This window comes from Chroicocephalus ridibundus, unplaced genomic scaffold (genome assembly GCF_963924245.1).
Source record: "Chroicocephalus ridibundus unplaced genomic scaffold, bChrRid1.1 SCAFFOLD_37, whole genome shotgun sequence".
Classification (NCBI taxonomy): domain Eukaryota; kingdom Metazoa; phylum Chordata; class Aves; order Charadriiformes; family Laridae; genus Chroicocephalus; species Chroicocephalus ridibundus.
The window spans coordinates 1590873-1618456 of record NW_026961439.1 but is presented as its reverse complement, the minus strand read 5'-3'; the positions used below and the strand labels follow the sequence as shown (position 1 = coordinate 1618456).

At 41.7% G+C, this 27584-nt stretch overlaps 2 protein-coding genes across 6 annotated transcripts in view; both read right to left on the bottom strand.

The window, feature by feature from the left end:
* Positions 1–92: 92 nt before the first annotated feature.
* On the bottom strand, positions 93–13649 carry PARP11 (poly(ADP-ribose) polymerase family member 11). Of its 2 annotated transcripts, none has more exons than XM_063321950.1 (8): positions 13169–13470; positions 9674–9802; positions 9455–9575; positions 8375–8450; positions 6761–6833; positions 6543–6673; positions 3538–3689; positions 93–3109 (listed from the first exon to the last, which is right to left on the bottom strand). In XM_063321950.1, the coding sequence occupies exons 2-8, from the start codon at positions 9797–9799 to the stop codon at positions 2796–2798; spliced, it is 993 nt and encodes a 330-aa protein (XP_063178020.1). In that variant the 5' UTR covers positions 9800–9802; positions 13169–13470; the 3' UTR covers positions 93–2795. The 2 variants fall into 2 exon arrangements, with proteins under 2 accessions (XP_063178020.1, XP_063178019.1); XM_063321949.1 differs by lacking the exon at positions 13169–13470 and adding an exon at positions 13502–13649 and having other exon boundaries at positions 94–3109.
* Positions 13650–22924: 9275 nt separating this feature from the next.
* The window catches only part of TSPAN9 (tetraspanin 9), a 201045-nt gene continuing 196385 nt past the window's right edge, over positions 22925–27584 (bottom strand). For all 4 annotated transcript variants that reach the window (XM_063321945.1, XM_063321946.1, XM_063321944.1 and 1 more), the window contains one exon: positions 22925–27170. In XM_063321945.1, coding sequence (XP_063178015.1) covers positions 27099–27170 — 72 coding nt within the window. In that variant the 3' untranslated portion in view covers positions 22925–27098. The remainder of the gene's footprint in view (positions 27171–27584) is intronic.

The window sequence follows — 27584 nt, the reverse complement described above, 5'->3', positions numbered from 1 at the left end:
CATCTGTTAAAAAATAAAGCTGTATTGTTTCTGCAGATTTTAACCCAAAACCAAAAGTTTGTACAAATTGCCCCTGTAAATGAGCTGGAATGAAGACAGACACTCTCCCAAACTACGTTGGATGAAATGAGATCTGTTCAGCAATAATTGAGTACACACCCATTCTAAAAAGCAAAGCTGGCATAAGAAGCCAGTATGATACAGAAGATCAGTTCATACTGCGGCGTTGTGCTCATGAGAAAACATTCTGCCACAACTAAAATTTACTAAGAAAGCTTTACCTCAGATCAAGAATGACAAGCTCTCTTGCACAGGTGTAGAAAGAAAATGGAGCATAAAGTTTCACTACATGAAATAGTAACAGAAAATAGGTTTCCTTCCCCAGAATCAGACCAAATCCCTCTTCATTTCTTTAATGCTCCATAGTCCAAGGAATTATGTTCCTCCCTTCCCCTCTCATTGTTCTTTTATTAAGCTCAACTATTTCTTGTATTGGCTACTTGTAGACTTCTGGACTTCGCTTACAATAATAGTCTCTCTCCCCTTGCCGGCAAAAGGATGGCTACTTTACAGACACCTTCAGTGTGAAGATTCATCAGCACAAAAATGGACACCAGAGAACAGAACAGTACTTTAACAGAAGAGCTGAAACTACAATTTTGCAGTGATTTGGTAAGATGAAGATTCTGCCATTCATTTTAAGTGAGTTAAGTAGTAAACAAGACACCAAACAGTATGAAAAATCACTCAGATCAGTATAGATTATGGTATTTTGTGTCCGTGAGACACTAAAAAAGAAACTTCATCTTTCTTCACTAAAAATGTCAGTTCAGACCTCGGAAGAAATAAAAGACCAAATCAAAGGAACAGCATGTATATCTGTTAGTTTCATAAAATGTATGTTCTGTAGAATGCCCTACAAGAACAAAAAGGAGTCAGTAATACACACATTCCCTCCGTGATTTGCTATTAAATATTTTATACAATGTGGGGAACAATGTGCCTTTTGCACCGCTAGCATAGTGGTGAATCAAACACAAATCACGCCTACAACAGTAGAACCCAGAGTTCCCAACTGGGATCAGAGATCATACTTCCTGTTGCATTAAAGTAAAGGGAAATGCATCTTAGCACTGAACAGTTTAGGAACAGAAGCAAAGGGAAAAGCTGCCATGAAATTATAAATGCAAAGAGATACCAAATTTGTGCAAGATCCATTGACAGGCAAAGATAATAGCACTAAGAAGAAGGAAGTGACATTTGCATCTTCAGTTATGATGTCAGATATGTAGTCAAATTCTGCTTCCAGTTCCACAGGTTTAATGTGATTTTGAGCAGACTAAGTCATGTGAGTTGCAGTGCCTTTTAAATACAGCCTTTTTTCCAAAAAGTCCATTAACAATGCCATGACAGACCAATACAGATCATTCTACATCTGCCATAATAACATATTATTTCTACAAGGATTTGTTACTGGTCATAGCCAAAGAAGCAGCCTCAAAGGCTTCCACTTCAGCCTTGTATTACTGTCCCTTACTGCCTCTTAGGTCCTTTAACAAACAAAAACACTATAGATGCAATTCTCTAGCAAACTGTTTAACGTTTCAGTGCATTTCACTGTAACAGCCCCTTCTTTGTGCTCTTTATGTATTTAGGTACTCAAGTTTATTCTTTACCCACATATTGTCTCTTTCCCTTCCTACACATGAAAAATACTCTTTAACTTTACAACTATACCAGTTATGAAAACCTGACCTACTCAGGTGTTATTGAAAACTTTCTATTAAAGTGTTTAACAATTAAAGGATGGCATCTTTTGAAATTTTCATTGTTAGTTTAACCGTATTATTTCCAGTAAAGTTAATCTAAACATTGTCTTCAGTAACAGCAAGTACACTAGCACTGAGTGCTTCTTAAACCCTGACCAGGCAAGAATCACAGCAGCGCAGGGTGCATGCACACACCTACTATAACAAGAGGGCAAAAATCTTAGAGAATAATAACTCAGAAAGGCATATGGCACTGCAGGTATCCCAACACTAATCTCAACAGTTACACACTAAACAGCTAACAACCACAAGAGCATCATTTCTGTCATACCAAAGTTCAAATCCTAGTGCAAGAGTCTTGTGATCTTGCAAGTATGTGATTAAATCTTTACTGTGAGCTCCAATTATACACTTGCAAAGTGTACCTAAAGTTAAACACAACAGCTCTAGTGAACGTTATAGCTCCTTCATCAGTTTTCTCCAGATGACTTGTTTTTTGTTTTTTTTTTGTAGGTTTAGAACCCAAACTAAGAGCAAACAGAAAGCAACACGTACTACAGAACACAGACATACAGAGATATGTAGCCTGGGTTTCTGGTGTTGTTTTTTGTTATTTTTATGTTCTACAGACAATCTTTATAAAAGATTAGTTTCATCATACACATACTATATTACAGGCATGTTTCTACCACATGAATAAATAATTGTCATATATTAAAAAAAATTAGAACATAAATCTTGACTTTGAAAACTTACCAATGCCTAATGTATTTAAGGCTCATTAAGGAATTTCAAATTTGTAATAGTCTCTACATTTGAAAAATGCAGTAGTAAAGTTTACAGATTTTTAAAAACATTTTGACAATCTCTCTTAAGTGTTTAATAGTTTCCCTCCTCCATAAACATATGCTAGCTTTTCTTTCACCTCTCTCATTTCACACGTCATGTTTTTATGTTGTTGTTTTTACAAAAGGAACAAAAGTATCAAAAAGACACAAACAATATTCAGTTCAAGTCCTTTCAAACTTAACAAAATTCTATTAAGTACTCAGGGTAGATTTGGTTAGCATCAAAGATAACAAAGATCTTTGGGTTCCAGGTATTATCCACACAGCTGTCATACAAGTTCACAAAACTTCCATCTTTCGAAGGAGGCCTCATATACTTTGAGTCACCGTTGATATAGTCACCAGTTAATACACGAGCAAGAAACATGACTTTATCTGGTCTATGCAGATGAGGCTGCAGATTCACACCATGAATTTGAAAAGTATCTCCATGCTTCATGTCCTCTTTGCAGAAACGACTGGAATATGATGCATCTCTTGCAAAATAGGTCCCTTTCAAATAAAAAAAAAAATAAATCTGATGACATTCTTATCATGACAGCTTAACTACTAGAGCATGAATATAGGTATCAGGATGATGAAAGATGTCTTCTTTTATGTTCATTAGGAATCCAATCTTTTTCCCCCTCTAAATTGTTAGATTATAGTAACTTGACCAAATATTTTTAGTGGGAGCATTTCAGTAGGGAGACTGTCTTGTGACCAACACCGCTTTGCTGGGCATCCCTTCCCCATGCTCCCTGGTCCTATCAGCCAGTCGTGACTGTTACATTACTTACTGCATCCTAACTTTCATAATTACACTTGATGTATAAGCAGAGCTATATTAAACACCTCTTAGATAAACACAGGGAACACATCATAAAGAACATAAGAACTGTTAGGATTACCAAACCATTGTACGTGAGAAAAATACTTACCTTTTCCATATACAGCAGCATGCATGCCATTTATTCTCCAGTCAAAGTTATGAATACATATTGCTTCTACAAATTCATTACTGGTACCATGAAATAACATCTGTTCATTAATAGTTGGGACACCTCTCTTCTTCTTTAGTTGAGCTTTTTTCCTACAGAGAACACACAATATAGCATTACAAACATCTGTACAATCAAATTAAGTTACTACTCTGAAAACACTGCAGAGGGGACAGGCCTAAAACACTGCACACATTCCACTCTCACAAGGGTCTAGATGATTCTAGTTTTTAAACAGATCAGAATTCTTAAGGTACATGTTTAGAAATCACACACTTCTGGATGCTGTGGACTATTTTCAAAAATAATCCAAGATTAGGAAAAAAGGTCTTTTAGACCAATTTTATCAACATCGTTAATTTGGCATTAGTTTCAGTATGATGATTTTATGCAGATACATTTTTAAAAGAAATGTATTTTTCTCCCATTTTGTTCCCTCCACCTACTTAAATAGCATGGTGGGAGGGATAACAAACTTAGTGGATTATAAAGTATATTACCCAAGTAAACCAGCAAAAAAAATAAAAATAAAATAATAAAATTACCTATATTTTTAGGTAAAAATGCTTCAACTTGATCACTTCATAATGGTTTTCTCAATTTACAGTTCATATACTTTCTAAAACAGCTAAGTCATGCATTGACAGGGTTACATCAATCTAGAATTTTGAAAAAACACTTATATTACAGATGAACCTATATTGTGGACGGAAGGCCATGGCACACCTTTAATTAAAGAACAGATGTATTTTCCATCAATCTTTTTTGAGTGACTTTCTGACAGCTGTGTTTTCCTAAGATCCACGAAGAAATGGACTCTGGAGCAGTGTCTAAATCACTGGGCTGTTCATATTTATGATCCCTTGACTGTCCAGACAAAAACAAGTCAGAATGCATCATAGCTTTGTTCTTGTTATGTACCTGAATTTTCTTCCTATAAAAGCCACGGGGCATGGGGCACTGTGCTACACATTTAGGTTATCAGGCACATGTTCAGAGTTATCAAATTAAGCAATCTGCTTGTAACTGGAGCAAACACTTGAATTGGAGAAGTGTTCTCAGGGCCTACAATTTAGATGTAGTCTGAGGAAGTCCAATCAACCAGGTCCAGGGAAAGAGACAGGCAGCAAATATTCTTCATCATATTAGTGGCATTACATTGCAATTATGCATTGTTTATCTATAAGTACATTCCACAGAAGGGAAAATCTTGCAGTACTCAGCTTGAAAGTTATGTTTATTCTGTTTTATTGTTCAGGTTTTTTTTCCCCTCCTCCATTTAATGCAAACTAAAATAACTTTGTCTCGGCAACTTAATTTTTTTGTGTGTCTTTTTTCCCCCCCCTACAACTGCTTTCCAAATCAGAGGAATGTCAATAGAATCTCAAGGCCATCTGGGAGGTTTCACTAATAATCTCATTTGTGTTATTTTGTGTCAGAGGCAGAGAGTTGCCAGGCACTCAAGTTCCACCCTATTAGCAACTATACAAAACCCATGAGCCAAGATTCCCTGCATCTTCACAACCTGTGTGAAGCAACACCGCTGAGCTAAGGGCTAGTAATGCTGAACATCTGAATTTTTTCAATACAGGAAAAAAGTTTTAAAACTGAAATTCTCTCCATATATTTTTTATACTGTACAGGTACTAAAAAGTACCTTGTAGTTAGTGATATGGCAATACCGTAATACTCCTGACATGAAATTCTAATGCCCATTCTCAGTTTCACACCTTGAGACTATTCTAGCACAGAATCCATAGATTCAGAGTTCTTAAACCATGAGAATTTTACTCACTAACTAGTCAGGAAAACTACTACATTCTCCAAATAACATCAGTTCCTAACCTAAGCAAAAGAGGTCTTCCCTTGCACCCCTCTGCCATCTACAATGGAGACCCAGAGGACATTCACTTTGAAGTCTGCTTGCTGTTCCTGTTCTCGAAAATTAAGATCGGTATTACGATGGCATAAATACACCTCTACAGAAACTTATTTGTAGAACAGTAGATGTTGAAACACAACGACAGGCAAATAAGCCTTAATACTTAAACAGGTAAATATAACCAAACACATTTGCAATTAAGAGAAGGCTAACTCTCTTAACCAAGAACTTAAATTCATTTCCTTATGCATATTCATGATACAGATTTAAATTAACAATTAATTACATATCTTTCAAGAGATCATATTACTTATGCAAATTTTTAATACACATCTGCTTAGTTATTTTCTCACTATTTAACTTAGTTCAGTTGGTTTTTATAGTGTAACACATGTTTAAAATTGATTCTGATACGTACTCCTCCTTAGAGGCTACACAAATAACTTTTGTCAAATACAACTGCTTAAGACTGATACTACAAAGTAAGTGGAAACAGAACTCAGCGCTTCCTACTACTTCCAGGCCAGAACAATATGAAGAGGGAACAGCAGAGAACTCAGAAAAAGCTTTTGTAGCACATTAAACTTAAAGAAATTACATTAGTATATGTTAATTGGACACTTAATTCTGTCCTCGGTTTCATAAAGTTGTGAAATTAAACAAGCTACAGATAATAATTTGCTTTGTTCCCTAAAAATTAAAATAATACAAGCCTGTCGAGGAATTATTTTACAAAAAGCTTATTTGTGTTCTACGTACTTCACTGTAAGTATCACCGGCATCTAGCACATGGACATCCTGAACATCTTTAATGCATCAGTCTTATCTGTGCTACATCTACTTCTAACACATTTCTACAAGTATTACATTTCTGCACCTGTAGAAGCTAGGGTCTTGAAAATGGAATTTCAAATACAGAGGAATGACAAGTAAGAAAATTAAGAAAAGACAGAGAGAAACACATATGTTAATGATAAAAGAAATTAAACATATTTCTGCTGCATGCCTTCAAGATTTGCTCCATTAACAATCCTAAAACTGTTGGTTTTAGAAATAATCTCACCTGCAAAAAAACTCCCACAAGTCTAGATTTTGTATTCTCTTAATTCTTTTAATTCGGTGGCTATCCATTGTTTTTCCAAAGAGACTAGAAACTTCATTATATTCATTTGTTTTCTTTTGCAATGTAATAAGCTGAAAGAAAAGAGGTTAGTACGATTTCAATTCGATGCATTATCTCATTATCACGCATTTTTCACCAACACGCACACCAACTCTTACCTGGTATGGCTCCTCAGTATTTACATTCTCCCAGTGTGAAGGCATAGGGATAGCCTCATTTTCACAGATGAAACTTCAAACAAAAAAAGGTAAACACACATCACATCAAAGACATGAGGCATTTTCTTCCTGTCAAACTCCTGCTCCAAACAATGCAGTATGCAAAAAAACCCCACGTTACACAAAATGACTTAAGGTTTTAATTCAAAACAAAGGCTGTTGTCAGCAGGTAAGGTCAAAGGCAAGAAGTGTTATTTCGTATGCAAATTCTGGCTTAGCTTATTATAAATAAAATACAGTAATGAACAGCTTTAATACACCACCTACCAAAAAGAAAGACAGGAAGATAAATCAGAAGATGGTCAAAGAGGCCCATAACACCATGAGAGCAACAGTAATTTAGAAATGTGACAGTGCAGATACAGCCTGAGCATTCCAAACTCTCAGGAACTACAACTAGCCTAAGCCTCTGGAAACTGAGCCCTCAGTCGAAGTACTTAAAAGCATCAAGTTAGAAATATGTACTTGAAAATTATAGTTGAATTTGTTTTTTAAAAAACCAAACGCTCCAAAAAAAGTGTTTTAAGCATATATACCACATACATAGCAGCTTTTAAGCCTAAAAGCCATGCCTAAAAGAAGCAGTCTCCTGAAAGTAAAGAATGGTGTTGCAACACGGAAAGAGAGTACCGAATGCAATTGTTCAAGAAACAAAAAACCAGAAGTGAATTGCCATGTTACTGCATGCACTTTCCAGCAAATATCCACTGAAAAAAAAACAGTTGACACTTCAAAAAAAAAAAAAAAGTCCTCCTTGAACGTCAGTGTGAAAAGACTGCTACTACATTTCTTACCTCAAATGCCAAATTTCTTTTTGAAAGTATAAACTACAATTCAGAACCAAAATTATTTCTAAGAATCTATTTGGGGAAAAATCCCCACATATAGTCAGTTTTACCTGAGTTAGTATCACTGCATAGATCTGTTTATTGTTTAGTGAGTATCAGACTAATGTCAGCATAGCTTTACATCTAATGACCAATGAAATGGTAAAAAACTTACAATTCAAAGCAATTAGATTCATAAAACAATCTGCAACTGTTTTGATGCAATTTCTTGTCATTTCAAATAATTTTTAGAGTAAATTATTAAAACACACAGGCAAGAAAATAAAACAATCTTTTTTGCTGTTACAATAATCCTTCTAAATTATGAAGGTATTATTACAATGGCACAAACTACCCCATTTTGCTTCTGCACAGCAATTCTCATTGAACAAGGATTTACGGCAAGGGGCTTCAATGGCTAAAGTCAGGCACAGCTTTAAGAACCCTGCCAAACAATATCAGTATTCAGTACGCCTTGCCTTTCCCACTACAAGTTCCTTACTTTCTCAGAAAACAGATGAAAAACAAACTAAAAATTCTTTTATCACTCGTCTCCTCTGAAATGTCTTCCTTCTTCACTCGACTAGCTCCCCCACCTTGGTTCACCTCTTAAATTTTTTGATGCAAAAAGTAAATAAACAATAAATATAAAACATTTTTTGTTTCTTTTTACTTAGAAGAATCAGAAATAAAATAAAAATAAGGAGTCTTCCTTTTATTTCCTTACCTGAAAGCACTGATAGAAAAGGGAGCTCGCTTTATTGGACGTTGCTTAAGGGTAGTTAGGTTGGTTTGTTTCATCACTGAGCATAAAACAAGAGTTAGGATGAAAGTTTCTGGAATTCATCTATAGCATATGAAACTTTTAAGTGTCAGTTTTTAAAATAACGTTACTACACTCAAAGTTGCCTGACAGGAATTCTTATTTCAACAATTAACAAATCAGCATTTTCAACAAATGTTTCTAAATACTGGCCTCCGAATCATTGTCGTTTATAGGAGTTGGCAAAATGCACGAATATTACACAAACAAAACGATTATTGTTAAAATACGCACCTAACATTCAGCCCCAGTAAAATCACTGGCAAAACTTCCACTGACTTTAATACAACTAGGATAACAACACATATTACTACTATCCTTAATGCAAAACATCATGACGTAGGAACAGTAGCATAAAAATAATTGTTTAGCATTTGCAGTTAGTGTTTTTATTCTGGATGCAAACCAAAGGTTTTTTTTAAACAGACATTTCAACAGAAGTAAACATAAAAGTCCTTGTATCGTTACATACCACCAGTCCCCACTTTTTGGGAAAAAAAGAAGTCATAATCCTTTTGCCTATCTCCTTGTTATTCTGACAACAGAATTGGCTTCAACTACCTGCTGAATTATAAAATCACTTTGACATCAGTATTTTGCAGAAAGTCAATGTTTCTTACACAGACTCTGAAGGAAAGAGGTTTTTCAAGCTTACAAGCAGTTGCATATTTAAGAAAAAAGGTTCAAACCTCCAAGTCCCATATATCTATGCTACACACCACCTAGAGCTGAGGTAAGTGGCAGTAACATGATGGACTGCTACTAAACAAGACGTGCTACTTTATTAATAAACTATACTAGAAAATGTAGAAAATGAGAGGGCTGCTGCTTCTAAAAACTCCTATGTACCTTCCAGTAAAGAAGGCATTTCCAATCACAAGTTTTTACACTAGATACAAGGACAATAATTTGCTGAATGAACAAATGAACTGGTATATCTGGCACCTTCTATTATTTAAATTTACTCTATGAAAAGATACATACCTGAAAAGTCTAGCTTGTAGTTAAATTTTGCAGTAGTAAAAGAAACAGAACCATGTGGGTTTGTTCGGAAGCTCCTTTCGATATCTTCACTGCTGACAGAGCAATGGCTATTTGAATCAGTCTTCAAAATAAATGGAAAAGCACATTTAGACAAATTCAGCAAGAGGCAGTTTGATGTATGGAATCCATCATAGGTAATATAAATTCATATGTATTTACCTGAAACATATGCCATTTACCACACTCAGCCAAATAAAACCAGCCCCACTGGGTATCAGAAGTATCCATATCTTCAACTGAACTTTCCATCTTTGGAAAAAAATCTTCTGATGGTCTTTGAAGCATTTCCTGAAACATTCACAAAAAAAGTTTTGATACTATTCGCAAAAATGCATTCTTTGAAAAATTAATAAAAAAGCAAAATTAAGTGAATTTGCAACACTTAAAAAAAAACCCCAAACACAACAAATCCTGTCAGGTGGAGGGCAGATTTGTTTTCTCTTTTTCAGAGAAAAATTCTCAATTTCCTACTTATCCAGTATTAACCTTTAAGTTAAACTTTTTCAAAGCTCTCTCAAATGTCTGTAAGCATGCCACCAAAGGCAAGAGCTAGCGGCTTTATCAGATCAAAGAGAGGTGCTAAATTTCATACTGATGGACATATGAGCAAGGCCATTCATATATACAACAGGCTCCAAGTTAGACATCACTCAGGAATGAGGTGGTGGGGTTACATCTGATAGCTTGATGAAAACATCTACTAGGTACTCACCAAAAGTGAACAAATCAGACTGGGTATCAGAAGTTGTTAGAAAAAAATTTAAAGACTAAGAGAAAGAATATAGTTTTTTAACTGTGCAAGTCCACAGTGCATTATTCCTCAACACTGCATGAAGGTTTGTTTCCCCCTCTAATGCACCCACTTAAAAATGACACAGTAAAATTACTGGTACTCTGTACCCGTAATCATAGAGAAGGTTCACACCAAAAGCTAGTGTGGCTTCCACAAAAGCAATGACTACCATAGTTAGGGTTCTGTAGGATGGAAGAAAAAGGACTGAGGAAAGGATATAGCAGAGGTCTACAGAATCATGACAAAACTGAACAGGGAATAATGAATTACATTATTTTCCAACATAAGAAGTAGACACGTATCAAAGGTTGCACATAACAAGTTCAAAACAAGTGAAAGAGAAACTTCTTCATAAAACAGATGACAACCTATGGAATTCCTATTCATGGTGTGCTGTGCGTGCTGCAAGTTTAGGGAAGTTCGAAAAGCAGCTAGACAAGTTCAAGACTACCAAGAGCTATGTGGAATACCTTTAGGAGAATAGTCTCTGCCAGATTTCAGCTCCTTCTTCATTCATCAATAAAATAATGAAAACTCTGGAAGTACTTGACTCTATTTGCATATACCTCCTAACATGTCCACCCTGTCTGCCATCCCCATCTCCCCCAGGCAAAAATTCTAAGTAGACTGTGGAGAATCTTTCAGAGAAAGAAGCTTGCTCTACTCCCAGAAAAGGTCATCAATTCATCCACTGTAACTTCTTAACCAACACCGGCAACTCTTCCCAACAATTCCCTCAACTTAACTTTTGCTTCCAAGAAGTGGAATAACACTCTCCAGCACAAGTCAGTCAAACCACGTCCAGTGAATTAATATCCTGGATGCTTCAGTTGTTTCCCGGACACTTCAACCCAGAAAAAAAGTAGAGACCAGAAGAATGTAAATACTGGAAACTAGAAGTAGGCACCAGCCAGCCAGGGCTATTGGGGCAGGAGTTGAGAGCAGAAGGCAGTTCTTCTAGCACTTCAGAAGGCACTACTTCATCACTATCCTTCCCCCTTATTTTTCCCAAGCTAGCCCTTTGTATTTGTTTGAAAAAAATCCCAGAAACCTCTTTGTGGTAATAGCTAGAGACTGTATTCTAATCATCAAAAGCTCCAAAGGGCTACAAAAGTCTAACTGCTTAGAAAACAGAGAAATTAAAAGTAGACCTCCACAACATCTCTAAACTGCAGAATCTGAGGGCAAATCTACTTTATTACAAATGGAAGCCTACAAGGCTACATCCATGGATAGCTGCCTCAAGGTCAGAACTGCACTAAAGCTACATCAGCTACGTGGAAAAACATTTTGAAAGAGATAAGACAACTGTTCTCTATTTCAGAGGGCATCCGCCAACATCTATTACTTACAGCAATACAAAGTCACAGAGACTACATTTTGTTGGTGTTAAAGCACAACTGGCCATCATTGATGATAATATTTCACTTTCAACTTGATTCTTCTTCTCAGGTGAGTATTTGGCTATGTTCTCTCCTACAGAGAGGAGGCAGAGGTAGTCCACACTTTTTTAAAGCTAAGAGGAAAGCAATTCAGGCTATTTTGGTAACATTTAATTTCCTCATGCTCCTACTAAAATGGCCAGACCTCAGCTCAATCCCAACATTAGTTCAGGGTGTTGAATATGATCAATAAAACCACTAATGCCTTTTGAACAAACTACAGAGAAGGCATGTTCATCTGTGCCCCATGAACACATAGTCTTCCAGGGGCAACACAGCCTCAAAAATAAACCATTTACAATGGAGACAGTTATTCCCATAGCTTTCAAAAATGTTACATTCAATCAACATGTATTACTCTAGTCATAAAGTCTAGGGTAAACAGGAAGATTCCAGGATACTTAAAAGTATGGAAGAATGTCCCAAAGGCATGTACATGTAAAGCCATAAAAACAAGACAGCTGTTCTCAAAGGTGATACAAATCCAAAATGTTTGAAGGAAACTGCTCAACTTACTGATGAACTTAAAAATCAAACCTACAGCATTTATAAGAAGCAGGCAGCTTTTTGTCCCAAAACTCTGAGCACAACGAAAAATCTCAGTGGGTTTTTCTGGATGACGGGATGTCAACTATCAAAGATGCAGCAATGAGAATTTTGTTAGTAATTTTATTGCTGTTGCTAACAGGTCTCTCAACTCCCGTTATTAGTATCGTTTCTACCAGTCCAGGAGTTACCAGAACAGCTCAAATTAAACACAATTGCTCTTGACAGCAAAAACATCCCCCTAAACAGAACAAATGCTTGTTGTGTGTTACTCCGCGACTAAATGGCTTTACTACTACTGGTAATGCATTGCCTCATTTTTCCAGAAGTACTTTTAAGTCTGAATGATAAATACACTTTACAGTGTGTAGAATCACAGAATGGCTTGGTCTGGAAGGGAACTTCAAAAATCACCTAGTCCAACAGACCTGCCCTGGGCAGGGAAACCTTCCACCAGACCAGGTTGCCTCAAGTCCCATCCAACCTGGCCTTGAACACCTCCATGGACGGGACATCTGTGGGCAGCCTGTTCCAGAGTCTCACCACCCTCATGACAAAAAATACAGAAGCATCCTGATGGGCTATTCTGTCTGCTTTTTTGTGATGCCTGCCTTCATTTGGCAGATTATGCTTTATTGCCAAAGACTCTTTTGCCTACAAAAATCAACTTCGTATAGCTCCCTGCCAGGAACACTAGCAGTGCTAAGGGACTCTCTGGCTCTTCTTTAGAGAGCAAGGTACCTGAGTAGGAGACCTGGCAGAGGTAAGAGTTGCAGGGCTAGGGAGGGTAAGCAAGAAGGAAGAACAGCATTAGCACCATTACAGGACACAACGTGAAATGACAACGCCCTCCGTAGCTCTATCACCACTTACCCCCTTTGTGCTGCAGGGGAACACCACTGCAGTGACTCCCTTTACCCAGCCGCTCCAGAGCTGATCCCATTAGAGCTCATGGACGCGGTCGACCTGAGCACGGCAACGGCACCTCTCCATCTAGGTCGCAGGCTTCCCTCAAAGATGGTGGCCTACGAGCCCCCACCCCCTTCCCCAACCTGGCAGAGCGCTGGCCGGCGGGGGCGGAGCGGGAGGGGAAGCGGCCTGCGGGGCGCGCGCAGTACGGAGCTGGGCTGATGGGGGCGGGGGGGGGGGGGGGAGAAAAACGAAAGGAGCGGCCGTTTCCCCCGTCCCCTCCCCGCCGACACTCACCGCATCGGCGGCCGCCGCCGCCCCCCCCGGGCTCGCTCCCCACATGCCGCCCAGAGGGAGGGGGAGTGGGGTGCGTGCGGGAGGGGTGGCGCGCGGGGAGCGCCACTGCTCGGCCTCCGGGCGCTTCCGTTATCGGTGGCAGAAGAAAAGGGCGGGGCAACAGCTGCTATAGGTCGCGCCCGATAGGCTCGTCACACAGAGGGGCGAGGCCTGGCATACAAATATGGAGCGGGGTAGGCGGGGCTGGGGTAAAGGGGTGGGGTTGGGCGAGGGCGAGGGCGAGGGCGAGGGCGAGGGCGAGGGCGAGGGCGAGGGCGAGGGCGAGGGCGAGGGCGAGGGCGAGGGCGAGGGCGAGGGCGAGGGCGAGGGCGAGGGCGAGGGCGAGGGCGAGGGCGAGGGCGAGGGCGAGGGCGAGTAGTGCCTCCCTCCCTCCCTCCAGTGGCAGTGTTGTGGTGATTGTTGCCTGTCGGTCGTGCGGGGCTCAGCAGCCTTTTCGGCGCTGCGTGGTTTGGGTAGCATTTCGGCAGCGTGGCGCACAGGTGCGTCGCCCCTCACTGCTCTGCCCGCCCCCCCCCCCAGCTTTGTTTTTTTTTTATTTCTTTTGATCGTCGGCTGTCCTCCTGGGTAGCGGTAGGCCTCTGCTTCACCAAGGAGTTTTTACAGCTTGTGGTTTTCCTGTGAAATACGCGTGTATGTGAGCCTGTATGTGCATTTAATTCTATATAGATAGCATTTTAAAGACCTGATGCCATGTTAGCGCCGGGCAGGGCAGCAGAAGTGACCATTCGTGCCGTGTGCGAGGTATGGTTACGTAAATGCAAAGAGGGAATAAGGCCTGTGACCTGTTGTGGACATTCATCAACAGGGCCTTCAGGGCCCGTGGGCAGCTTCGTGCTACACCTGGGACGTAGAAGCAGCAGCAGCTCTAGGTCTGCTTAGTTATCGAGAGGTCACAGTCACGACTGTAGCTCACACCAGCCCTTCGGTGCCGAAGCTCTGGGACGGGAGCTGCGCGGTGGAAAAGCAGGCGGCGATGCCCGCTAAAGCAGTCCGCGCTCAGCCGGTGGGACAGTAACTTCAGGCAGTTCTCGTAAAGGTGTGCAAAGCCGTTGCAGCCCATCCTGCTGTGAGGGATTTTTTTATTAAGCTGCATGCCAAAACCACGGCGAGTTGAAAAACATGAGTTTCTCAGATTCTGAGGGCGTGTCAGGTAGGGTGTGTATCCAGATTCTGGCTGTGCTGACCTTGCCTCTGAGTACAGAGTTAGAAGGGGTTATTTTTCTGGGTTAAAAAAGTTAAGCGGCTTGTGGTGAATCACTGGAGGTGTTCCAGTGGCATGAACATGACACTTCTGGAATTAGGGACATCTTTCTCTAGTCATGACATTTATATTGACGTTGTTGGAAAGCACATGAGCATTGTGGGCCTGTACCCTGCCTGTGCTGCCTTGCTTTATGACTCTATACACAGGACAGGAGTAAGGGGGGATTCTGTTGATGCCTTAGCTGTTGCAGAATTTCTGTCGAACATCATTTTTTTTGCTTGGAAAGATACTGGCAATGCTTTATGTCTAATGTGGGCCTCTTTGAATCATCTGTTCCTATTGTTATTACTGCCTGTTGCGTATTTTTTTAAAAAACGCTCAGGTTTTTTGCAGAATTTGCATATCTGAAGCACAACACACAGCTGTCTAGCAGCAAAAGTTTTAAAGAGGTTTTTCCTGCTCTGCCTTGAAGCATGAGTTGAAGTTGAGAAATTTTTTGTGTGTGTTTCTTCTCTTTCTTTGGATGTTTAGGCTGATAATTAATAGTGGAGCATAAGTCTCTCTTTTGAGATAAGAATATCTTAGTCACTGTGAAAACATAGCTTGTTAGAATGCTTGTATTCTCAGGAAGCTACATGCTAATGCCAGACTCTTCATAGCAACAACAACTTAAAAACCTTTAAAATCCAAAGATTCCTGTGGATATCTTATGTACTGCGTGCAGACTAACAGCCTATCTGGATAAGACATAATTGCATTAATTGATTTTCGTGAGCCTCTGCTTCAAGCAGCAAAAAGGCAAAGCAGCAAAAACTGGAAAGGTTTGGCCATGTGACTTGAGTTACAAACACATTTTTGCAGGGAATTGTCAAATGGAAGTGAGAGAGAGCACTCTCTGGTGCTGCCTGGTACATATATCGTAGGATCATGGAAGGATCTAGGTTTGAAAGGGCTCATGAAGTTCTTTAATCCAGTGTCTTTACCACAGCAGGCCTAACTTCAAATCTAGATTAGGTTGCTCAATTCCTCTTCCAGCAAATTTTGTTTTTCTCCAGGCATGTCTGCTGAACTGTTTTCAGGGACAAGAAGTTTTTTTCCCTTTTGTCCAGCCAGAATTTCCCATGTTGCAACTTGTGCACATTGCATCTTATTCTTTCACTGTAACCCTGTGAGGTGAGCTCCCTCAGTCTTCCTTCTGATGCCTATACCTGGATAGGGAAATAACAGGCACAGTGTCTCCAACCTGCTAAAAAATCAGCTGAAGTAGAGGGAAGTTACAGTCAGTACCCTGACATAATGCCTCCTTAATTGAAGCAGCCCGGGGATTAAAAGAGGATTCAGGTTGGAATGCACCTTGGCCATCTAGCCCAACCTCCTACTTAAAGCAGGTGCAACTATGAGATCAAGTAATTTTGTTCCGTGCTCTATCCAGGCAGGTCTTGAAACCTACGAGGATACAGACTGCGCAACCTCTCTGGCCAGCCTCTTCCAATGCTTGATGCTTGACTGTCATCATGGTAAAGAAGTTTTCCGTATATTCATTCGGTACCCCTCATTACAGCTTAAGCCTTCTGTCTCTTGTCCTAGCAGCATGCACCGCTGTGAAGAGCCTGGCCTGGTCTTCTTGATAACCTCTGTAGGTATTGGAAGATTGCAGTTAGCTTCTCCTATCCAAGCCTTCTCTTCTTCAGGTTAAACAAGTCTGGGTCCATCAGTTTCTCCCCACAAGGCAAGTGACAGCCTCCTGACTGTCTTGGTGGTCCTCTGCTGAACTTGCTTCAGTTGATTTGTGCCTTTCTTGTATTAATGGGCCCAAAACTCGATGCAGTATTCTAGATGGGGTTTAACAAATGCTGGTGATCCTTTCCTTTGAATTACTGGATAGGGTCCTGCTATTTTACAGCCAATGATGCAATTGGCCTACGCTGCCGCCGGGGAACACTGCTGGCTCACATCCAGCTTTCCGTCCACCAGGATCACAACTCTTTTTCAGAAGAGCTGCTCACCATCTAGTCACTTCCTAACCTGTATTGTTGCCAGGGGTTATTTCTTCCCAGGTACAGAACCTTGCTTTTGTCCTTATTCAGTTTCATAAGGTTCATCAGAGCCCATTCCTCCAGCTTGTCTACATCCCTCTGAATAGCTGCTCTCTGCCCTTGAATGTATCAACTAGGATAAGACAAGGAAGGTAAACTGACATCATACATTCTCTTAGAGGGAAAAGTGTGTGATTCTTTGATATTTGCCATTTCATAGTAGATTAATTTTTAATAATAAGTGTAATGATGCATTCATGAAATTGAATGATAATGCAAGTGATAATGAAATATAATTCTGATGGCATTAACTGAAAGTAAGCAGAAAACAAACATAACAACTAAAGAAGAAATAAAATATAAACATTCTGTGACAAAAAAACCCATAACACTACAATGACTGCGCCGTGAGAAAAAAAAGATTGACAGTGTTTTGCCACTTTGCAGAAAACTTTTAAGATTTTGTGACGGGCATGTATATTGCAGCATAAAGGAAATTGTACGGTGCATGTGAAGCTGGTAGTATCCACAAACTTGAACATTCACAAATACAGTTGCCCAGAAGGAAGAGAAGAGAATGAGGAAATACTGCACTTATTACAGAGCATCACATCTGGAGGCGATGGCTGTGTACCTCAAATATGGCATTAGTCTTGAGATGAGGAGGAAGCTGTAAAAGCAATCATTCTGCATTCTTTCCTTGAAAGTCTACATCATCTTGATTTGTTGCTCAAAGAGCTGTTAGATGTGTTAGGTGATCTTTCTTAACCTGACTTTCCTGCATCCTTCTGTTTCCTAGAAGGTACTCTTCTAGTCCTGTTCCTGCTGTGCTTTCCCCAATTATGCCTATTCTGCAACCTCTGTGAAATGGAAAAGGTTGGGGAACATCTCAGTTCCTTGATGCTTTTTTTTTGGTGGCACTGACTGAAAGCCATGGTCCCCAGCAGTATCCGTTCTACCCCTTAATCATGGAGAACACAGCTCACAATCAAGAGACTTCTCTGTTTCCTTTATATGCCTATTTGTCCTTTTTTTCTCTCAGTTGTTTCACTCTTGTGCCCAATACTTCACCATAACTTGGTTGCTTAAAATTGTCAGTTGCCTTTCTGTCTCCTTTTATGCACAGACTGAGCTCCAGCATCTCAACCTGTCTTCTTTTTTGAAGGGAGGAGCAGTCCAGGAAGTTCCCACATCTTCAGCTGACGTTAAGAGAACTTAAATACAAATTGATGCACTTGTAGCAGCAGCAGAAAGGCAAAGAGGTAAACGGCTTTTTGTTTGTTTGTTTTTCTCTAGAGAAGGTCATAGCAGAGCCCAGGGGAACCACAACACTTCAATACCTGCACTCATTTTGGACTCCTGCCTTTTCTAGGCTAACTCAACCATGTATCACTGACTGCAGCATTGGCTAATGACATTAAGGCCTGAGCCAAACAGATGAAACACAGACAGTCAGAGAATGAGATAACCTCAAAAACAGCGAGTCTGTCAGCACCAGCGCAGTTTTTCAAGTATGACACCAATGGCTGAATGGGGCTGGTTTTCATTGTCCCTGCTGTGCTGCTCCCTGTGCATTGTTCTAGTGATTCAACTTCACTCGTCACCCTACTTACCTTATAGTATGTGTACTATGCATAGTCCTTCTGTGCTCCAGTGTATATATCATGCCTACACTGGACTCCATCAACCTGAGATTTCAATATAAATCTTAGATCTATACATAGGGAAAAAGTGCCTAATGTACTCCTCTCCTACCATTCACTGCAATCTAGAAAAGGATGCAGGGACTACTTGCAACCTTGTTCAATGATTGGAGATGGCATTCCTGTCCACCCCACCTCCTGAGTGCTCCCTGTGCTGGGGCTAAGATTATTTCTGAGGAGAGAAGAGCGTTTGTGGAACACTTTTGTGCCCAGTTACATCGAGCAGCAGAAGCAACTGTCAGTAGTTTCTTCTGTGTCTGGGGAATGTAGTGAGCAAGACTGAGACGATCAGAGAAAACCCCATGCTGCAAACTATGGGGTTGGGAGCCTGTAGTTGTCTGGGAAGTCTGGAGAGGGGAGTCATCTGTAAGAAGAAGAGGCAAAATTACATCCCACATCTCTATGTGTCCTCACAGTGTCTCTTTCCACCAGCACTCAAGCGATGTATAAGAGTGTACTGAGTCTGGCTGGGATAGATTTAATTTTCTTTGCAGCAACCTGTACGGTGCTGTGTTTTGGATGTGTGACTAAAACACATCTGTGTTTTGGCTATTGCTGAGCAGTGCTTGCACAGCATCGAGACTGTCTCTTTTTCCCACACAGCATCCCCCCAGCAAGTAGGCTGGGGGGATGCAAGAATTTAGAGGGGACACAAGCAGGACAGCTAACCCAAAGGGATATTGTATGCTGTATAACATGATGCTTAGCAATAAAAATTGAGGGGAGAGGGATTTTGGGAAGTTAGCCATTGCTCAGAGACTGGCGGGGTATCGGTCTGCTTGTGGGAGGTGGTGAGTGATTGCCTTTGCATCACTTCCACCTCCTGCCCCCACCTTTCTTTCATTTACTAAACTATCTTTATCTTGACCCATGAGTTTTCTTGCTCTTGCTCTCCCCATCCTGCTGGGGCTGGGGGGTGAAGTGAGAGAGATAGTGTGGTGCTTAGCTGTGGGCAGGGGTCAACCTGCCACAAAGTGAGAAAAGAAAACCTCCAGAGTCTCTCTGCTGTACACATAGTCAGGCTTCCACACAGCTACAGCATGTTCCCATACTCAAGTGTGTGCACGTACATGCGTCCTAGCATCAGTCTAATCCACTCACTGTATCACCCCACTGTTTACCCCGGGACAACACTGGTGCTATGAATTGTGAAGGGATGATGCATCACAGCCCGGTGAATCTGACCACCACCTGAGCCAGCTCCAAGAGGAAGTGGTGTGTGACACTGGTTGGAGACTACCTTCTACAAGGTACAGAGGCACCCATCTACGGATCTTACTTGCTACCTCACACGATCTGTTGCTTGCAGGGAGGTTGAGCTGGGGCTGTTGCAGAAAGCACTAAGGCGTGTCTGGAACTTGGCCTGTCACCCCTGGCCTGCTTACCCACATGTGTACCAATGATACTGTCAAGGGAGACCTTAACAAACCAAGAGTGGCTACAGGAGACTGGAGCCCAGGTGCTGTTCTCCTTGGTCTTACCAGTGGAAAGGCTTGGGTAGGAGGGCACCCGACCTACGGGTTAACACCTTACTGCACAGCCAGTGTTGCAGACAAAGCTTTAGCTTTTATGATCATGGACCCCATCTCCTTGTTGAATGGGGAGTGCTGGGGAGACACAGGATATGACACAGGGGGTGGGGCAAGAGGATGTTTTCCACCAGGCTTTCCAGCCTAGCTAAGAGGGTTTGAGCCTCGATTCATCAGGGGACGGTGACCAAAGCCTGACGAGAAAGGGAGGCGCAGGGAGCAGGAAGGAAGTGGCTGGTGAGAAGGGTGCGCACACTTTTGCTGGAGAGCCGCAAGAGGGTGCAGGCAAACCAGGAGCTGGGGTTGGCCACAGCACAGGTAGTGTCCTCAGTGGCCAGGGCGCACGCCCACAGCACTCCAGCTGAATAGGGAGGGCAGAGCATGTGTGCTGATAACAGGGTCCACTGACTTTCCCAGGAAGGCAAGGTAATGAATCGGGTCACGGTCCATCCAGAGAGCCCCATGAGGAGAAGAAGGAGATGGGGTCAGCGTGTCAGGGCCCGGAGTGCATCCGTCTTCTAGCAGTTCAGTTGGCTAAATTAGAGTGGAGCTGGCTGAGTCCAAGTCCAGCTCCTTTGCTGATAAGGGCTGTGGGAAAAAAGCTAGGAGCGAGGCCCTGTCCCTCTTTTCCCTTGGGAACTGTTTTTAAGCAGCGGCCTTGCCGCTGGCTCCTGCCCGTGTTCCATTGCAGCTGCGTAGCAGCTCTGTCTATGGCTGATCTTGTACCTGCACAGTCTGGACCTTGACCTGTATCACTGGCTCAGCTTCCTGGCTGTCCTTGGCTCTGCCTTATCACTATGGACTTGCTGGGGGATTGCTGGGCTGCATGTGACCCACTGTCGTTGGTCCCCATCCTGACCTGGACTTGCTGTTCTGCATCCTAGCTCCTTCTTGGCGAGGCCACTGCCTGTGCCTGCCGTGTTATTGTGTTCCGCTCCTGACTAGCCTTTCATGGTGGACCAGCTAGCCCTCGCTGCTCTCTGACACAGAGGCAGGACTGCCGACATGGCTGCAATGTAGGTCCGAGGTCCATCCAGCCATGAGTGAGACATGTAGCAAGATTACAGCCCCGGACTAGAAGAAAGAAGGCTTTGGCTTGTTGAGGGAATCTGGTAGGCAGTATCCCATTGGAGTCACCCTAGAGGGCAGAGGGGTCCAGGAGAGCGGGTCAGACTTCAAATACAACCTCCTCAACGCACAAGAAGGGTCCATTCTAATGTGTGGGAAGTCTGTCAGGCCTGGGAGAAGGCCAGCGTGGATGAACGGAGAACTCCTGACTGATGTTGACAGCACAAAGAAAGAGCACGGAAGGCAGAAGTGGGGCCGGGCTGCTCAAGATGAATAGAGACATTGCCTGATTGTGGTAGGGTGGAATCTGGAAAGCCCAAAGCTCAGGTGAAGTTGAAACTAGTGAGGAAAGTGGAAAGCAACACAAAGGACTTTTATTAATTCACTGAGGGTAAGAAGGACCCTAAGAAAAAGAAGTGGACCCTCTGCCAAATGTGGCAGGGGACTCAGTGACAAAGGAAACACACAAGACCATTTTTTAAAAAAATACCGCAGGTCAAGAGATATGGTCATGCCCTGCCACGGGCTCCTTCTGCTCTTCTCTCAACCTGTCTCAGGCTCCTCACCATTGGTCTCTCTCACTCAAAGAGCTACTCTGTATGCTTTCAGAGGCTGTTTGAGGCTATCTGCCTGTTTCTTCAGTGCCCTAGGCATACTCTGCATGCAGTTGGGTTCTTCTAGTCTGTCTCCTACTTTTGTGGTCTTCCAGTGGTACCGTGTGTTCTCCTTGGACTCTTTTAATATCTCTGCTTCTCTCTTGGTCTCTGTGAAGCTACTGTCTGCTCCCTCAGCATTCTTTCAGTCTTTCTGCTATATTTTGTCACTTCTTCGAGGCTACTGTATCATCTCTGGGTCTCTTTCTTAACTACTTTTTCCACCTTTCTGAGGCTAATCTTTGTTATCCTTCACATTTGCAGGCCTTATGCTATTTTCTTACCTTCTCTGAGACTGCTCTGTCGTCTCTGAGGTTCTTTCAGGCTCTCTTCTAGTCTCTCAGGCTCTGTGAAGCTTCTCTGCTCTCTGGGTCTCTCTCAACCTCTCTACTTTTTGCCTAACTTCTCCAAAGCTGCCATCACTGCATTTCAGGCTTTTGGTCTCTTCCTTCCTCTCACTGAGGTGAATTTGGAGTGCTTTCAGTCTTCTGCTGCGTCCCCCCCTCCCATACCCCCCACTTTTCTGATGTTAAACTGGGCTTTCTGGGGCTGTTTCAGTCTCTCTTCAAGGTTTGTGGCATCTCAGCACCTACTCTTCTTTCTGCTGTGACTTTTTCAGCCTCCCTGCTTGTTTCTTCCCTTCTCCCAGGCTATTATTTATTGTTCTTTTAGCCTGTCTCCTTTCTTAGCAGCTGCAGGCATACTCTCCTAGTGCTCTTTTAGAATGTCTGTCTACTTTCCTGGCATTTGGAGGGCTATTCTGTGATCTTTCTTTCAGTGTTTAATTGATTTTTATGGTTTCTCTGAGGCTTCTCAGTGTCCTCTGGATGTCTTTCAAGTTCTTTACTACTTTGTCCTCTCTTTGACTATTCTGTATTCTCTGGGACACTTGCAAAGTCTTTCCTATATTATCAGCTCTCAAAACTAATTTGCTGTTCTTTGGGGACCTTTCACACCTATTTCTGTTTTATTAGAGTATTGTTTTGAAAGGGGATGAGAGAGGACAGGGCAGGGAGTGGATCTTTTCAGAGATGCGCAGCTTCGAGACGTCTGAACTTCAACTGTAGTGGAGTTGGAATAGATCTCTGTGAGTCACCTTTTTGAATTTTTTTTGTCCCCTTTTGGTTTTTGTGGTAGTTGGGGTTAGGAGATAAATGAACTCAAAGAGGCACCTTTTAAAAAATCCTTTATTTTTATATCATCCTAGTAAAAATCTTTTATATAAAGGCGAAAGTAGGTATTGCATAGAAGAAACACTGGTGCAAATATCACCTGGTGGGAATGGCATGTTGTTTCTTAGTGTCTACTATCTACGGCACAACAGATGGCTAGCCCATAGGCAAACATCTTCAGGTTTCCCCATGGCAGCTACAGCATGAAGCTGCTCAACTCTATGGAAAGAAGTTACCTCAGAATTATATGTGCTCTATTCCATGCTGCTCCCAAGAACTATCTGCTGGGAAAACACCCTTCTCCTCCTTGCCTTTTCTATGCCTGGCCAATACATTGCCCAAGAAAGACCATGAGGATCAGTTCAGCTGCTCTCAGCTTGCACCCTTCCTGTTTGTGAGCATGTTTTTCATGCGTACAAATGGGGAGTGGACACAGGATATGAGAGTTGGCCTAACATGACCACAGTCCAAGGAACACAATGCATGAAATATACAAGGCATCTTCTGTCATCTTGGAGAAGTTTATGCCATTGTTTTTATCATCTCACATGCTACTTAGCAATGGGCAGTTCTCTTGAGTGCCCTCCACCTGGGCTTCCTATAACTTAACAGCCTAGGTACTACCAGGAGGGAACAGAATTCACTGCTATCACTTCGACAGCTTTCACGTAGATGTTCTTTAAGCAGCTCTCCTATTATGTCTCTGCTTAAGTTCTCCTGCAGCTTTCAAGCATGAAGCACAGTGAGACAAAGCTACGCTACGGTCTGAAGGAACACTCAGAGAAACAGCACTTTCACACACTTGAACTGTGCTTTCATGAATTAGAGATACAGAGGGGTATGCATTTATACAAATCAGTATTTGTGTATATTAAAGATACTTTTACTCAGTATCAGTTTTTATTTAAAAACATGCTAAAAACTTATAGTTAAATAATCAGAGTGACATTTGGGGAAAACACACAGACAGCCACCCACCAGCATAAGCAAAGAAAGTGCATACATACATGAGCCAAAGCTCCCTTTGACCAGTTTACAGGACAGTAAGTGCCATCTCTGACAAACTGACTGATGCAGCCTCACATTTTCCAGGGCTGTTTTTTGTTGCTTGGAAAATGGCATTACTTTTCTGCTCCTTTCAGGATGTCTGTCTTCTCCTCCCACATCAGAGAGTCAGCTAAGAGACACAAATCAGCCCTGCTTTTGACTCCTTTCATGCAGGTGGCTTCATAGAGATGAATACATGAAGCTCGTGTAACTATCTCAATACTGTGCTTAAAATGCCAAAAGTAGTCATTAAAAAAAGATTTCAGGATCTATGCTGCTAGATCATGAAATGGAATGAAGCATTCTAGAAAAATAAGTTTGGATGGGAGGCAAAAGTAGCTGAGTTTGCAACTATACATTTCATCTCTGAGTTACTTATAATAAAACATTTTTTATTTCCTTATTACTTTCACTAATATATTTTACCATTTTTTGTACAAAAACTGACTGCAGATTAAAATTTAAGATGTGGCAGGTACCACTGTGTGACCCAAAGGACAGAAATGATGCTCCTGTTTAGTCCTGCACCCGGCTCTTTTTGAACGCCAGAGAAAACTAGAGAAAGCTAAGCACCTCTTCCCAAAGGAGGAATGCAGTGGAGCCATCACATGAAAATCGTCTTTTCTTGCAGAAATAGGAACGCATCTTAGCAACTTTGGATACAGTCTTACATGTAGCAGCAAGTACACTGGGCATCAGAGCCCCTTCTTCAACATGGAACATCCATCTCCAACAGGGCTCAGATGCTCCTGGTCCCAATTTTTGTTAGAAATGGAAGTAGAGCTGGATTCAGTTTCTGTGCTTTCCCTCTGCTTCTTCCCTGACTCTTTCAAAGGCAATCCAAGTGAAATAGATGAACCCACATTGCATTGTCTGCTTCAGTGGGAAAGAAGGGCCCTGTGAAACTTTGGGCATTGCGCTCATATGAGCAAGGGCCATGCTCCAAGAGTAGTAACCTCCTTCTTCACTACAACACCCAAATTCATCTCTGTATCCCACACATTCACACTCCTTCCTGACACACTGATTTCATAGGAACTCAAAAAAGTGACACACAGGCCACACAAAACACTGTTGCTGCCAGATGCATTCAGGACCTACTAGGAAGATACACAGGGGACTAAAATCTCCCAGATATGAAAATGGCTCAACAGCTATTTCAGCCTGCAAGGAAAAGATAGACTGAATGATACAACGAAAATAATAAGAGTTTAAAGTATAAATATTCAGATTGGACATTAAGAGAAACTTTTTACCAGAGGAGTAGTTTGACATGGCATGGCTCTTAAAGGCACAAAATCTCCATCCTCAGCATTTTCTGAAATTCAGTTCTATAATGTCACAGCAAACCCCATCTCACATAGTGTTGTGGTTTGGGCCGGACTGGTCCAAGGACTACTGCACGCATACCAGCACACATAGATGACAGGCCAGGTTGGCTGTGACTTTGAGCAGCCTGGTCTAGTGGGAGGTGTCCCTGGCCATGGCAGGTGGGTTAGAACTAGATGATCTTCCAACCCAAACCATTCTATGATTCAATGATTCTATGACAGTACTCCTTTAAGAGTGACACTGGATGAAGTAACCTCTAAAGGTCACTTCTGACTGCTGCTACTACAAAAAGCAGTGTTTCTTTCAGAGCTGAGTTGAGCCCTGACTGGAGTTAAATCAGAACATCCTCCAATGTCTGAGCCTTTCCTTCTCCCTTCACAAAACAGCAAAAACCTGAAACAAAGGGTAAAGGGGGGCTGCTTGCAATGAAGCAGCACTCAAAGTAAAGGAATACATGTTCAAGTTTTCTAATGGGAATGTTGGTAAAAATCACATTGCAGTGAAATCTGAACTATACCACCTGGCATGCTACAAGCAAGAACCAATTTTTTACTGAAGATGTGACAACACATACTGTCTCTGAATGCTGTTTTGGAAATTGCCCCTTTCCTGCGTCATGTGGTCACCTTCAATCAAACCAGCTTTTCCAGCTCAGGGAGAGAGCTCTCATCTGCCTGAGGAAACCCCTTCAATGACATGACATGTCATATGGCATGACAATATTGCCATCAAATTGCCATCCCCTTCCCTCACGTCCAGCAGCATGCCATGCCCTGGGCAAACTTTTTGAAACGGAGAACACAATCTGTGCAGTCTGCTGCCCACTGGCCAGTAGGCAGACTGCAATCTCTCTCCTTCATGACAGGGAGCACTAACTTACTTAGTCATTACTTTTAGCTTTCAAAGTAGCATGACATCAAAGCACCCAGACACTGCTTTGGGTGAGTAAAGACATTGGAACTTTGCCTCACAGGAGCAGGAAGCTCACCATCTGGTCCAATGGGAAGGCATGGCATTCTATCTGAGGAAAGAGCCTCCGATTTAAAAGGTACCACCTTTGTTACAGTAAGGGCATCAAGGCCCTGATACAGGTAGACGATGCCTCCCCACGGACTTGAGAAAAGTTACGTCTTTACCTGCCTGCACAAACTGTCAACTTTGAAAAACACGTCCTCTGGAGATCACACAGTGGTTCCCAAATTAATGTACAATAAATGTGAAAAACCCAAAACAGTAAGAAGTTATAAGTCAGGCAACTAAATTCTAAGCTATATCCATAATAATAATAATCATCATCATTAACATAATAAAAAAGTATACACCATAAGGTACAAGAAGCTGCAAAGCAGCTCTAATTCCTAGGACTCTCAGAGTGACTTTTCCGAGTCTTACAGTAAATTGGACATGAGGGTTGAAAACTTAATGGAAGACTTTGAAGAATTCTCCCTTGAAGTTGAACGTACATAATTTTTGCACATATAGCACGGATTAGTAGAGCAAAACATTTTCTTAAGTTAAGAAACATTCTTAGAGCAGATCTATGATTTCGTGTAGAAAATCCATTTGTTTGTGGGGTTTCCCCCGTCTTTGGCAAATAAATGGCAAGTGTGAAACAGACAAAAAAATGAGTCAAATAACAAATTATGGTAATAACTGGACAAATAACAACAAAGCAGATGGGTCAATGGGACGGATTCCCTCAGCAGGGCTAAGCTTGATACTCTTTGTGGTCATTCCTTTCGTTCATTTTTATGACGAGACAGAAGGGTTGATGTGATAATGTTTCAGAGGCTTTAGGCATCATATTTTTTGCCAGTCCTGTGAATCTGCTGGAAGAGTGTCATGGAGAAGGCCATGCCAAGAATCTGAAGGAAAACAAACAATAAGACTTGAGTATAGGGAGGCTGCCTAAACGGCACTGCTGACCTGTGTTGTTTTAAAAGTCATTCCACACTAGCCATATTTTTCAAGCTTCAACACTGATCAGTAAACTTGAATGTGTGTTGTTCAGGCCCACAATGATGTCTGGAGATATATCTGTCAGAGCACAGATGGAGGCAAAAAGCTCTCCAGGCTCTTTGTCGTATGTGCAACCATTTTTCAGAATCAATACATACAAGTCACTCTCCCTTTTTACTTGTTTAACCAGGTAACTGTGACTGAAAACATCAGATTTCAGACATTCTCCCCTAACAGTACAGCAGTGATACAGCACCCCCAAAACCTTAACCGATTATGATGTATTTCTGCACTTCTTTTTTAAAACATGTTAACCTACT

What these genes read in the sequence shown, in the direction of transcription:
- PARP11 (XM_063321949.1), bottom strand. Translation starts at nt 13,546, where the DNA reads ATGTGGGGAGCGAGCCCGGGGGGGGCGGCGGCGGCCGCCGATGCG. An exon ending in GTAAATGGCATATGTTTCAG is followed by an intron (nt 9,576 to 9,673) that starts GTAAATACATAT and finishes TTTATTTTGAAG; the next exon opens with ACTGATTCAAATAGCCATTG. An exon ending in TTGTGGGAGTTTTTTTGCAG is followed by an intron (nt 3,690 to 6,542) that starts GTGAGATTATTT and finishes TGTTCTCTGTAG; the next exon opens with GAAAAAAGCTCAACTAAAGA.